This window comes from Eubalaena glacialis, chromosome 13, assembly GCF_028564815.1.
Source record: "Eubalaena glacialis isolate mEubGla1 chromosome 13, mEubGla1.1.hap2.+ XY, whole genome shotgun sequence".
In the NCBI taxonomy this organism is placed as follows: domain Eukaryota; kingdom Metazoa; phylum Chordata; class Mammalia; order Artiodactyla; family Balaenidae; genus Eubalaena; species Eubalaena glacialis.
This window is the reverse complement of record NC_083728.1, coordinates 55165580-55178625: the sequence shown is the minus strand read 5'-3', so window position 1 is coordinate 55178625 and position 13046 is coordinate 55165580. Positions and strand designations below refer to the sequence as shown.

General features: G+C 43.5%; 1 protein-coding gene across 2 annotated transcripts in view; it reads left to right on the top strand.

Annotated features, from left to right (window-relative positions):
• Window positions 1-13046, top strand: part of PCSK2 (proprotein convertase subtilisin/kexin type 2) — a 211065-nt gene that overhangs the window by 107573 nt on the left and 90446 nt on the right. For both annotated transcript variants that reach the window (XM_061208708.1, XM_061208707.1), the window contains 2 exons: window positions 7329-7442; window positions 9448-9556. In XM_061208708.1, the coding sequence (XP_061064691.1) occupies window positions 7329-7442; window positions 9448-9556 (223 nt within the window). The remainder of the gene's footprint in view (window positions 1-7328; window positions 7443-9447; window positions 9557-13046) is intronic.

The following is a 13046-nucleotide window of genomic DNA, read 5'->3' as shown; positions in this document are numbered from 1 at the left end:
AGGGAAACAGACACGGACAACTCTGAGTTAACTCTGTCTGTGAAGGAGTTTAGGAACTTCTTAACCAATTTATTCTACTAACATTTTCCTTTTGTTTGTTTGCAGAAGTGACATATGGTAAAAAGCAATCTTTGTCCAACTGAAACTACAAGAGCACTTTACGTACCACATGAAGCTTACAAATAAGAAGGAAGCATTGGGACATAGTTTAACTCTTAGCTGTTGTAACAGTTTCCATAACCAAGTACCACACACTGGGTGGCTTTAACACAACAGAAATTTACTCTCTCACAGTTATGGCCAGCAGTTCAGACTTCAGATCAACGTGCTGGCAGGGCTGTGCTCCTGAGATCTCTGGCTGCGGCCCTTCCCTTGCCTCTCCTGGCTTCTGGTAGTCCCAGGGCTCCTTGGCTTCTAGTAGCAAAGTCTGCCCTGTGCCTCCTCCCTCCAGAGGTGGCTTCACTCTGTGTCTGTGTGGCTATGGGGGTGGCGGTGTGTATGGGTGGGGGGGTGAGTGTGTCTTTCTGTGGCATTTTCCTCCTGTGTCTATCCATCCTCTTCTTATGAGGACATCGGCCGCACTGCATTAGGACCCACTGGGCCCCAGGCTGCCCTCACCTTAACTGATCGCATCTGCACTGACCCTGTTCCCAAATCAGGTCACCTTCAGAGGTACTGGGGGTTAGGACTTCAACATATTTTGTTTTCCATATTTTTTTTTAATTGAAGTATAGTTGATTTACAGTGCTGTGCCAATCTCTGCTGTACAGCAAATTGACTCAGTTTTACACATATAGACATTCTTTTTTAAATATTCCTTTCCATTATGGTTTATCCCAGGAGATTAGATATAGTTCCCTGTGCTACACAGTAGGACCTTGTTGTTTATTCATTCTTTTTTTTTTTATTTTGCAATTAAAAATTTTTTTTTTCTTTTTTTAAATTGATTTGTTTTTTGGCTGCTTTGGGTCTTCATTGCTGCACGCGGGCTTTCTCTAGTTGTGGCGAGCGGGGGCTACTCTTTGTTGCGGTGCATGGGTTTCTCATTGACGTGGCTTCTCTTGTTGTGGAGCACGGGCTCTAGGCACGTGGGCTCAGTAGTTGTGGCTCACAGGCTTAGTTGCTCCGTGGCATGTGGGATCCTCCCGGACCAGGGCTCGAACCCGTGTCCCCTGCATTGGCAGGTGCATTCTTAATCACTGTGCCACCGGGGAAGTCCCTGTTTATCAATTCTAAATGTAATAGTTTGCATCTACTAACCCCAAATTCCCAGTCCCTCCCTCTCCTACCCCCTCTCCCCCTTGTCAACCCCAAGTCTGATCTCTATGTCTGTGAGTCTGTTTTTGTTTCGTAGATAGGTTCATTTGTGTCATATTTTAGATTCCACATATAAGTGATATCATATGGTATTTGTCTTTCTCTGTCTGGCTTACTTCACTTAGTATGATAATCTCTAGTTGCATCCATGTTGCTACAAGTGGCATTATTTTGTTCTTTTTTATGGCTGAGTAGTATTCCATTGTATACCACATGTTTATCCATTCATCTGTTGATGGACATCTAGGTTGTTTCCATGTTTTGACTATTGTGAATAGTGCTGCTATGAACATAGGGGTACTTGTATGTTTTTGAATTACAGTTTTGTCTGGGTATATGCCCAGGAGAGGAATTGCTAGATCATATGGTAATTCTATTTTTAGTTTTCTGAGTAACCTGCATACTGTGTTCCATAGTGGCTGCACAAACTTACATTCCCACCAACAGTATAGGAGGGTTCCCTTTTCTCCACACCCTCTCCAGCATTTGTTATTTGTAGACTTTTTAATGATGGCCATTCTGACTGCTGTGAGTTGCTACCACATTGTAGTTCTGATTTGCATTTCTCTAATAATTAGTGATGTAGAGCATCTTTTCATATGCCTACTGCCCATCTGTATGTCTTCTTTAGGTCTTCTGCCCATTTTTTAATTGGGTTTTTTGTTTTTTTGTTGTTGAGTTGTAGGAGCTGTTTATGTATTTTGGAGATTAGCCCTTGTTGTTCGCATCATTTGCGAATGTTTTTTCCCAGTCCATAGGTTGTCTTTTCTTTTTGTCTCGTTTTGTTTTTTATGGTTTCCTTTGCTGTGCAAAAGCTTGTAAGTTTGATTAGGTCCCATTTGTTTATTTTTGTTTTTATTTCTATTGCCTTGGGAGAATGACCTAAGAAAAAATTGGTATGATTTGTGTTAGAGAATGTTTTGCCTATGTTCTCTTCTAGGAGTTTTATAGTGTCTTGTCTTATATTTAGGTCTTTAAGCCATTTTGAGTTTATTTTTGTGCATGGTGTGAGGGCATGTTCTATCTTCATTGAATTTACGTGCAGCTAGGACTTCAATATATCTTTTAGGGGGACTAAGTCAATGCATGATAGTGGTAAACAAAATAATTCTGAGTAATTCAGAAAAGAATAGTGTGATACAATCGACAGCATCATAGATTTCATAAACCAGTATTCTCAGCAACAGACCAGTTTTGTGTTTTGTGGTTTTTCTTCTCATGCTCACTTCAAGCCAAGACGTTCTGCATGCCCTTTGGAGGCAGCACCCTGGATTGCCCCCTTTCTCCTGGCCCCTCCCTGGCCCTGCACAGTCGGTGCTAATTAGCAGCTGTTTAATTATCAGCCCAGCAGGGAAGTGATCCCAGCCCTGATCCTTAGAGAGTTTTATGGAGTTATGCTGTCCCAGATACAGGAAGGTTGACTGTGTTCCGTGCCTCAGGGAAAGACTGCGTGCTTTAGTGGAAAGTTCATGGCATTTAGAACTGATCAACCTGGGTGACTCTTGTGTTTTCAGTTTTTGGACAATGGTCTCTGAACTTTCGTTTCCTCAACTGTAACCATACCCACCCACAGTTCTGTTGAGAAGGCTAAATGTAGGGAAAGTACCTTGTTAACATAAGTTATAAAATAGTACGCCAATATGCAGGGGTGGTGTCTTCCTCACCCTAGTATCAGCTGTATCTAGCACACTGTAGATGCACAAAAACTTTTGTTGACTGAAAAATTCCTAATTAAGGAGAGACACCAGGAGAGCAAAGACAGTGGGTGTTGTTTGGGTAAAATCTGTGTTTGCACATGTGTCAAATTCAGGTTTAAAATTTGAACCGGAATTGTAGAATATCCCTCAGTTCATTTTTAATAAAATAATACCCAGTAACACACACACCTGCTTTCTTATATTTTTTATTTGTATAAATGTTTGTCAGTGGGCCAACTTGGGGGAGAATTCTACTGAAGCTAGCTGTATGGTTTTTATTTTTTATTTTTGTTTTTTTTGAGAAGGCAAGAAGCTATGGTTAAGTTGTATGCATGTCATTGGTACTACATCTAAGTGGTAGTGAAAGGAATTGTCTGTGAAAGGTCACAATTCAGAGGAGGGAGAAAAGAGAATGAAAGTGGCCTTTTAGTTATAATGTGAGGGAGGATTATAAATGCTTGGAAATACTTCGTTGACATTAAGAGCTTTATCACACATGGAATTGTAACACTGAAATCTTCCCCAGAGGTCTTTAAAACTAGTTTATAACCTCATCTCTCAGCTCATGGCAATTTCACTTATAATAGAAAAAAAACCCAGATGACCAGCAAGAGGGAACTCATTGGGTAAGTTATGGTACATTCCTCTATGGAATATTTAGGTAGTCATTAAAAATTAAAAGATGAGAGGGACTTCCCTGGCAGTCCAGTGGTTAAGTCTCCTCACTTCCACTGCAAGAGGTGCGGGTTCTACCCCTGTTCAGGGAAGTAAGACCCCACAGGCTGCACAGCCAAAAAAGATAAAATAAAAGATGAGAGCTATGTAGCAACATATGAAAATTTCTATGATTAGATACTTAATGAAGAAAGGATACACAATTTTATCTATAGTATGATTACTATTATGTAAAAATTAGGTTAAAATGCAAGTTAGGGTTGGTCAAGAACCCAAAAAAATGGAAACAGCTGATGGCAGTACATGGCATCATTGTGGGGGGGTGCACTGTTCTCCAGTTTTTTGTGTGTAACAAGTAAAAATATGTCTTAAAGGTGTTCATCTCCCTTGGAATTGTAACTGTGATCTTCATTGAGGTCAGGATTCAGAAAGCCCTCTGCAGTGTCTTAGGATTCCTGATTTTTAATAACATGAGGTGCAAAATGGCAGACCCTTGAGTCACGCTTCGGTGCTTTTGAGTTGCAAGGAGGGTGCTGTCCAGGGAGCACAACATCCTAAAGCATCACTGGTTTCCATTAAAACCTAATTTATGGAATTAAAAATTAATTTTATGGAAATGAATTTAAACAGCCTTTCATTAGAATGCACTTGGTCTAATTGAGTTTGGAGTGGTGTTGTAATAGCCATTCCTCCACTGTTATTGGAAAAGATGGAATCTGAGATGAGTCTTCCTGTCCTTACACTGCTGGGAACAACTTGCGGAGGAGTTTTCCAACATGAGTCCAGTATAATGGGGACCCTTCAGGGGAAGTCAGGCAACGCTCCCATCCGTGAGCAGAGCAGGTAAAGACTTGGTTGTGGAACTGAAATGGGAAGTTGCGAATTCAGGATGGACAGCCAGCTCCGGCTCCTTCTTTCCCAAGTTGCTTGAATACTTGCTTCCACAGTAACAGGAAGTTTTGAGGGGGCATGTGGTGGTTCTTTACAGGTTGAGAATGTAGGGGATGGGGAATCTCCCCCCTACCACTCTTGAGTTCTTATGGCTGGACTAATAATACACGGAAATGAGACAGATGAACGGGAGAAAAAGAAACACAATTTAATTCATGCACAGGCAGGTCTCATAGAAGCTTTTATACTTTTTAGACAAAGAAACAATAAATTTGGGAAAAATTGACAGGACGAAGAAATTCAGGTTTTGGGTGCCCAATTAGTGAAGAATCTAAATAGAATTGGGGCTTGAGGTAGTGAATTAAAGAAGTAAGAAGGTTTGTTTATACAGGCTCCTTGGCTTCGAATTCCCTGTCCCTGGTGATAGGGTGTCCTTCTACCTCCAGTTGCAGGGAGTGCGCCTTTCATATGAGAGATTTATTTCCTGCTTCTAGGGAGGCAGGAAGGAGGGTCAGAGTGTCCCTCTTGCATTGGCCATTTCTTAAGTAACTTTAATAAATAATCAATATGCCATTGAGGCACAATTTGGGGTGGCCCCCCCCAGGGCTCCAACAAGAGCTACATTTACTTCAACATTTTAAATGTTCTACATTAATGAATGCACACACACAGAAATGCATAAACATATATATATATATAACATATATACATGCACATATATATATGGTGGCAGCTGTGAGACTACACCTCGTAGACCTGTGACCTCAGGGACCCTAGCTGCCATCCTCTGAAAGCTACCACTGTGTTGACCACAGGCCACACTTTCCACGGCTGCTCCAGCCAAGGATGGGAGATGCAAGCGTGCTGACACAGTTCTACCCTGAGAGACTCAGGGTTCCTCCAGCAGCTGCCTCTGATCGCCAGCAGCCTTGCCAAGCCTGCCTCAGGCGATGGGGCAGTGGATGGGCAGTGGATGGGCAGTGGAGGACACTTCGGCTCCACCCGTTCACTCTCTTCTTTATGGGGTCAAACTTGCATCACTTTCGTGTGTTTTCTCTCCTAACAAAATCCTTACACATTTAATCTCCTCTTGGCATCTGCTTCTCAGAAGATACATGTGTGTACACACTCACATACATATATGGATAGGTATATTTGAATCATAATTTATCTCCATTTGATGGACACTAGCTGTGTCCAGATTTGTGACATTATAAAAATAACCATCCATCCCATTTTTTCCAATTATTTTGCTATTTCTTTCAGGGGGCAGGGGTTGACTCTGCCACAATGAATGTCTCTTGTTGGAATCCCCCTCAAAGAACTCACAGAGCAAATGCCATACCCACTACTTCTCTAGAAGTAGAATTTCTGGTAGAATTAGAGTTTTTCTGCAGATGAGCCCCGGGCCTTCCGGCGTCTGCGCGTAGAGCAGGGAAGTGAGGAACTACCCTCCCACAGCCTCCCCCGCCTTTCAGGGCAGCAAGGAAGGGGAGGGTTATCGGCCACATATGTGGTCCCTTTGTTCCTGACTTGGAGTCTTCTATTTTCCCTCATCCCATGTCAGAGTTTGTGGGTGCAAGCAACAGAAATTGATTCTGGGTCATGTGAACGAAAGTGAATCTGTTGGAAAGGGATGCGGAGCTCACAGTCTGTAGGAGGCTGATGGATTGGTCTTGGGGGAGCTCCAGGCTGGGCTGTGGGAACGATGGCCATGATCTTTTATGGGGAGAGCCTGGTGAGTGAGCCTCTGAGATAAATAGCCTCCAAGGGTCCCTTCTGCCTTCACATCACTTTCCCAAGGTTCATATCCTAGAAGAGAGATACCCATTGAGGCACCTCTGAGGCAGAGAGAGGCTTCAGATTCTTTACAGGAGGCTGGTGCCTTGAATTTCACTCCCACCAACACAGAACCCAGTGGGCTTGAGGTGATCTCCCAAATGCACTGGGGAGTCCTGGCAGAAGGAGAAATGAATGTTCAGAAGCAAAATATAACTTTAAAAAATTAAAAGCACTCAGCACACACCCTTTTATCCATTTGCATAGTCCTTGAGTGTATAGATGCTCAGCCATAGCTATTGGATAATGAACTAGTTATGGCCCAAGTGAAAGAAAGGTTCCCGTTTGGGACAAAGCCCAGCTGTTGCCAGGAGCCTCCTAATTCAGCTCCTAAGTTTCATTTCCATCCAAGGGCTTGGGGTTCTGTCTGACTGTCCCAAAATGAAGTGTCATCATTGCAAGGACAGCATCCATTTATCTTCAAAGGTCCCTCACTTACCTTCTAGAACTTTGCTGTGGACTTGCTGGCTTGTCAGGCAGGTTTTTCTTGTTTTGTTTTTGGCTGATTCCCAAAATGGATGCTGGGAAGCCCTCCAGAAAAATAGTCTGTGCCAGTTCCACTGTTTCCCTCTATGAATCCACATTCTTTTCCTTAATAGAAGTGCTTCACTGTTTTATTTCACTAATGCCCCTACCGCCTTATCTCCCTTGAGAATACTTTTCTCCATCTCCTTCTTATTTTAAGGACACTCACTATGAGCCATCCCCAAGGCCTCTTTGTTGAGCGCAAGCAGAAGTTTTTTAAATGATCTTGGAAAATAATCATAAAGTAAGAATGTGCATGAAATGAACTTGGTTTCTGCTGAGGAAAAAAAAAAACACCACATTATATACAAATAGAATTTGAATTTGTAGAAATGAAGTCCAGAAGAGGGGTGTTCAGGTAACATGCCAGTATTGTCATTCCAGGTAAAGAGGGCCTTGCAACAGGAAGGGTTCAACCGAAAAAAGCGAGGGTATAGAGACATCAACGAGATCTACATCAACATGAACGACCCTCTTTTTACGAAGCAGTGGTATCTGGTAAGCGTCTCGGTATCATTGCTAACGTTTCTCAGCTTGGAACTTCAGATAGAAGATGCGTTTCTATTTCCTCATTATTCTGTGGGATGTCAGCTAACACCCCACTCGGTACTAGCTGATAGGTATTGATAGCACCTGACTCGGTGCTAGCGACTCAGTGCACCCTCTGATAGGTATTGATTTTCTATCACCCTCCATGCATCTTGTCCTCTAATCTGCTTTGTTTCTGGAACGGCTTAAATAGCCATGACCTCCTAGGGTCAAAGCAACCACCAAGAGCTGATCAGATTCTTCCAGACCAGTGTATGAGTGAAGACTTGCAAAACCATGTGAAAGTCAAGTCAAAATTCTGGGAGGAGTAATCCGGGGGTCTCAATGGACAGAGGAACTGGAGGACATGGTGGAACCACAGGCATAAGAAAAAGAATCAGGTGACTTCACAAGGGACAAGCAAGAGAGCTCAGAGGCTAAAGTAACAAAAGTAGCATCTATTAGTGCTTCCTAAAATAATGGCAAGAAATCAGTTCACTGGGGCTTAATTGATGCAGGATTCAAGGCATGGAAACCCCGTCTGCCTGGTGAAGTGAATATTTTCTCACACACCAGCAGTCCTTCTTGACCTATTTGGGTGAGTTGGTTTTAAAAGGGGCTCAGTGTCTCCAAACCAACCCAAACTGCAGGGCATATTGAAGGAAAAGGAGTGACTAATTTATAAATGTTTATAATTTACAAACCACCCATTGTAGGAATGCATCACAACTTCCCTCTTGGGGCTTCAGAGCTCGACTATGCTTTATGCTTCGGGGCATGGAATTCTACAAATCCAATCTGCATAACTGAATGAGCTTATGTGTATTAGGATCGGCTACGTTTCTTGCAATAACAAACAGTCCCCAAATCACAGTGGATTAACAGAATCAAAGCTTGCTTCTCACTCATGCTTCACATCCAATGCTTTGTAATCCCCAGGGACCCAAGCTCCATCTCAGCTGTATCCCAACCCCTGCTTTCATGGGCATCTCAACGAGGGGAAAGGGCAAATCACACTCTGGCTCTTAAAGCTCCTGCCTGGATGTGACAAATGGTTCATGAGCTCACATTCCATTGCCCAAAACCAGTCATGTGGTTCTAGCTTCCAAGGGGATGGAGAGGTGTCATCTTCACATGTGCCTAGAAGGGGAAGAACAGTCATTTTTATAAACAGCACTAATGACATTCACACAGTGTTTCAGCAACACCGTAACAGCCAGCTCATTACTATGGGCTTCTACCAGTACAAGCTCTGACTTCGCTATTTTTTTATGATTTATCTTTGAGAAAATCTGCACAGGACAAAAAAGCAGAAAAAGAGGGTAGTGAACATATTTGTATGGAATTTTTCTTTTTTTTTCCTTTCTTTCTTTTTTGATTTTTTAGGGGGAAGGCATTTTTGTTTTTTGCATTAGAACATGCACCAAAGTTGAGCCAACTCTCTTTAATTCAGTTCAACAAATACTTTTAAGCAAGACTTGCTGTGGTGGCACTGAAATTACAAAGATAAATAGAACATGCTCCCTCTTGTAAAGAATATTGTTATTTAGTGAGGAAATCACATTCAAATAAGAATAATCCGAGACAATATGCACTGAATTCTGAAAGTGAGGGATAAAGAAAGAGCTACAAGAGCGAGCATTTAATTCTAAATTGGGGAGGGTTTCTTGCAACGTTGGCTCTAAGGAGTTTAAAGATAACTATCTAGTCATAAGAGATAGGAAGATTGAAACTGTGTTTGCGTATTTCCGTAAAACAGAAAACATCGATTTTGTGTATATCAAAAAATGGAGGGAGAAGACTAGAAGAGGTGGATGGGAAAACACCCCAAAGCACTGTTTCATGGACGATGTTGCCCTTTATCTGGCCCTGGAATACCAGGTGTCTGAAGAGCGTGGCAAGTAAACATTTACACAGGTGCTTTACCACCTACACCAAACTAATAAGATTCTCTGCTTTGGAATTCCCGAACCAGATCAATACCGGGCAAGCTGATGGTACTCCTGGCCTTGACTTGAATGTGGCAGAAGCCTGGGAGCTGGGATACACAGGGAAAGGTGTTACCATTGGAATTATGGACGATGGTGAGTATTTCAAAGGCTGTACATCACCTGGAAGCAAGTGTGTCTTTGCACACCTTTGGAACACAAAAGACTCATTGTTTTGGAGATGCAAATTAGAGGCAGAATGGCCAGATGCTGGGCATGGTCGTCTATACTGTGTCGTCATCCTCACATTTCTCCACATCAGTGGTCCTCAAGCTTGAGGATGCCCTTCACAAATATTTATCGAATTAATAAGTTAAAAAAATTTAAATGAACTAATGAAAGTTGACCATCATTGAACTGTAATTTCTTATTGGGCCACTGCTTATACCTTACCTTAAAACAGCTTCTGTTTATATTTACCATCTATTTCTCTAGATCTACACTGTCCAGTGTGGTAGCCGCTAGCAATATGTGGCTATTTACATTTAAGTTTAAATTTGTTAAAGCTAAATGCAGTTAAAAATTCAGTTCCTCGATCACATTCGTTTCATTTCAAGGTCTCAATAACCACATGGGGCTAGTGGCAATTCAATTGAACTTCATTTCTAGCATCCCAGAAATTTCCATTAGGCAGTGTGGCTCTAGATCCCCGCAATAGCTTTTTAGTAACGGGATTGGGGTTTGGAGAATTTTGACTTTATTGCTACTTTCAGAATGAGTCCTTGTAAAGCAAACTGATGACATTTTATTATACATGCCCCCTGCAATATGTTATTTCTATCCTACATGCCTGCCCAGCAAAGATTTAGCAGAGCTTTTGTTTTTATAGTTTGTGATATGAAAACCAATGGGTTTGATGGATTGCTGTTTTCCTAACTACACATGCCCTTGGCTCTGCCAAGACCCTGGAGCATCTCTGCCCGGCCGTCGTCCCGTCGGGGGTGTATTCTTGCTCTTCGTTAGCTGTCTGGGTCCTGCGTAAAAGCTCCACTGTGCACTATTGGTCCAATTACATATAAAGTCTATACAGAGATGAAACAATGGAGCCTTTCTCTTCTCAAAATCCTCAAAGAACACTATGTTCTCTACAGCAAGCCTTTGAAGCAGGATTGATGGGAAAACAAGGAGAGCCAGCGTGCTTAAAATCAGCACTGTCTTTGTGTGGGCTCATTAAATATTAACATAAAAACAATGCGCAGTGTTTTCTGAGGTGTGAGGTGTTTTGAAATGGATGTAAAAGCTTTCTCCAGGGGCCAGGGCTCTCACAAGAAGAAAGGCGCTCTCACGAGTGTGTGTGTGTGTGTGTGCGCGCGCGCGCGCGCGCGTGTGCCAATGTGGAGAGCTTACCTGCTTCTCCTTCCTAATGCTTTGGCTTAGAAACCACCGTGGATGAGGCCAGCTCACGCAGGAGAAAGACGCATGTAGGTTTGGGGGAAACCTGCCTGGGATTCATTGTAATTACCATTTCATCACACAGATGTGGGGAACCAGAGAAGCACCCTTAAAAGTGGCCACAGACAGGCACGGTGCTCTCACAGTCTTTAACTCCAGACCCCTTGACTGACCGTTCTTCGTCCCTTCTGAAGAGAGCTAAGGAGAGGATGTTACCTGCCTCTGGTCCACACTTCCTGGCCCGAGAAGCCGAGCCCGTTACAAAGTCTCAGCAGAATTTTCTATTTGATGTTATTTCTCCTGCTGATTTAGTGGCCTTTGAGATTCAAAAAACAGTGAACTCTCTGCCCCTCAATTGTACTCCTAACTTCTCCATTGTTTTGGTCGTCCACTGCTGCAGAACAAACCACCCCAAAACTGAGTGGCTTAAAACAACCACCCTGTTGCTAACTCTCACAATTCTGTGGGTTGACCAGGCTCAGAGGGACAGTTTGGCTCTTGGTCTCTCTGGGGTCTCTCATACACTTGGGATAAGAAGGCAGCTGGGGCCAGTGTCAACTGGAGTCTCAACTGGGAGCTAAAATGGCTCGGCCTCCCTCCAGCTCCGCGTGGTCTCTCCAGCAAGGTGGCTGGATTTCTTACGGATGGCTCAGGGCTCCCAAGAACAGGCATCCTAAGAGACAAGAAGCAGGAACTGCCAGTGCTCTCAAAGGCTGAACCTGGAATGGGCAAGCATTGCTTTGCCCCTTCCACGGGATAAACAGTCTGAGAGCCAGATTCCAGGGGAGGAGAAATATCAATAGATCCTGCCTCCTGGTGTGGAGAGAGACAAAGGATGTGTGGCTATCTTGAAATCAGCACATGCTTGTCCAGTAGGATAACTGAAGAAAAGAAGACGACTAAGCCGTTCTCCAAACCCACTGTTGAACAGCAAGATGAGCGCAGCTGGGGCAAGAGCGGCCACGCAAGGGCAAGTCCAGACGCACAGCCTCTCACCATGTGGTGGGGCATCTCTGCCTAAACAGCCACAGACGGGAAGCAGAGATGATGAGCTGGGAGCATCAGGGCTGCATCTTCTCTCTCAGCTGCCTGCACACGTGGATGGTGTGGAATCGTTCCCCAGATAGTCTCTCAGCAAGACATCACCCCAAAACAAGGTCAAAGACACACACGGATGCTGACCCTGAGACCTAAGAGCAAAATTAATGTCATATTTTACAAGCCTGCCTTGTGTGGGAAATAATTGGTGATCTGCGTGTGGAAGGTTCGATTTGTGGACAAGCACAGTTTTAATACCCGTTCACCCATCTCTGGTTGCCCAGCTCAAAAACTCAGCCATCATCCCCTCTGCTAGATCCAATGACTTGATAGATGCTCACTGCTTTCATGTAGGTGCTTTCGTTAGGTGCAACCCAATGTGACTGCCATACCCTACATACCTCTGGAAAAGAACCTCCATGGCTAACTGTTGCCAAAAGGGCAGAAAGAATTTCTTAAGGGTCTGCTCTGACATCCTGGGCATGTTGATGTCAGCAAGGACCCTGCTTAATGATGACGAGTCATCCCTTTTGTTGTGATGGAATTGTTTGGTGTTGGGAACTTAACCTGGAAAGTAGGATGTGGCCGTAATGAGACTCGGTGATAGACAGGAGTCACCCAGCCCCAGGACGGGCGCTGGCTATCGAGGTCAAAGATGGTCAGCGAAGGCATGAGTCAAGGCCTTTAGCTGATGGAGCCAAGGAAGTAAGATTGAAGGCCAGTGAGGCAGGGTCAGAGAGAGATTTCAAGCTGAAGTAAAAATAAAAACTAGCATTTCGTGAGTACTATATGCTAGGCTCCACTTAACATTTTGGAAACAGTCGTAATTATTCTCTAAGGTTTGTGTTATTATTATCCGCATTTTGCAGATGAAGAAATTAAGGTTTAGGGAGAGGAGAAATTGCCCAAACTAATCTTCACCACCATCTTCAGTGCTTGAAACACACCCTGTGGCTCTGCCTCCCTGGTGAGACTTTGTGATGGGGCCTCATCCTTATAAGCAGAGGTACAAGTTTCAGGGCCAGACAGTCACCCACAGCCTTCCAGGAGATTTAGAATTCTGTCATATGCTGAAAAGCAGTGTTTTCTCTCCTACGTTGGGCTCTGCAGGCCCCAGAAGGTCCAGCAGGGTGTCTGTCCCTGTTATTATTGCTGT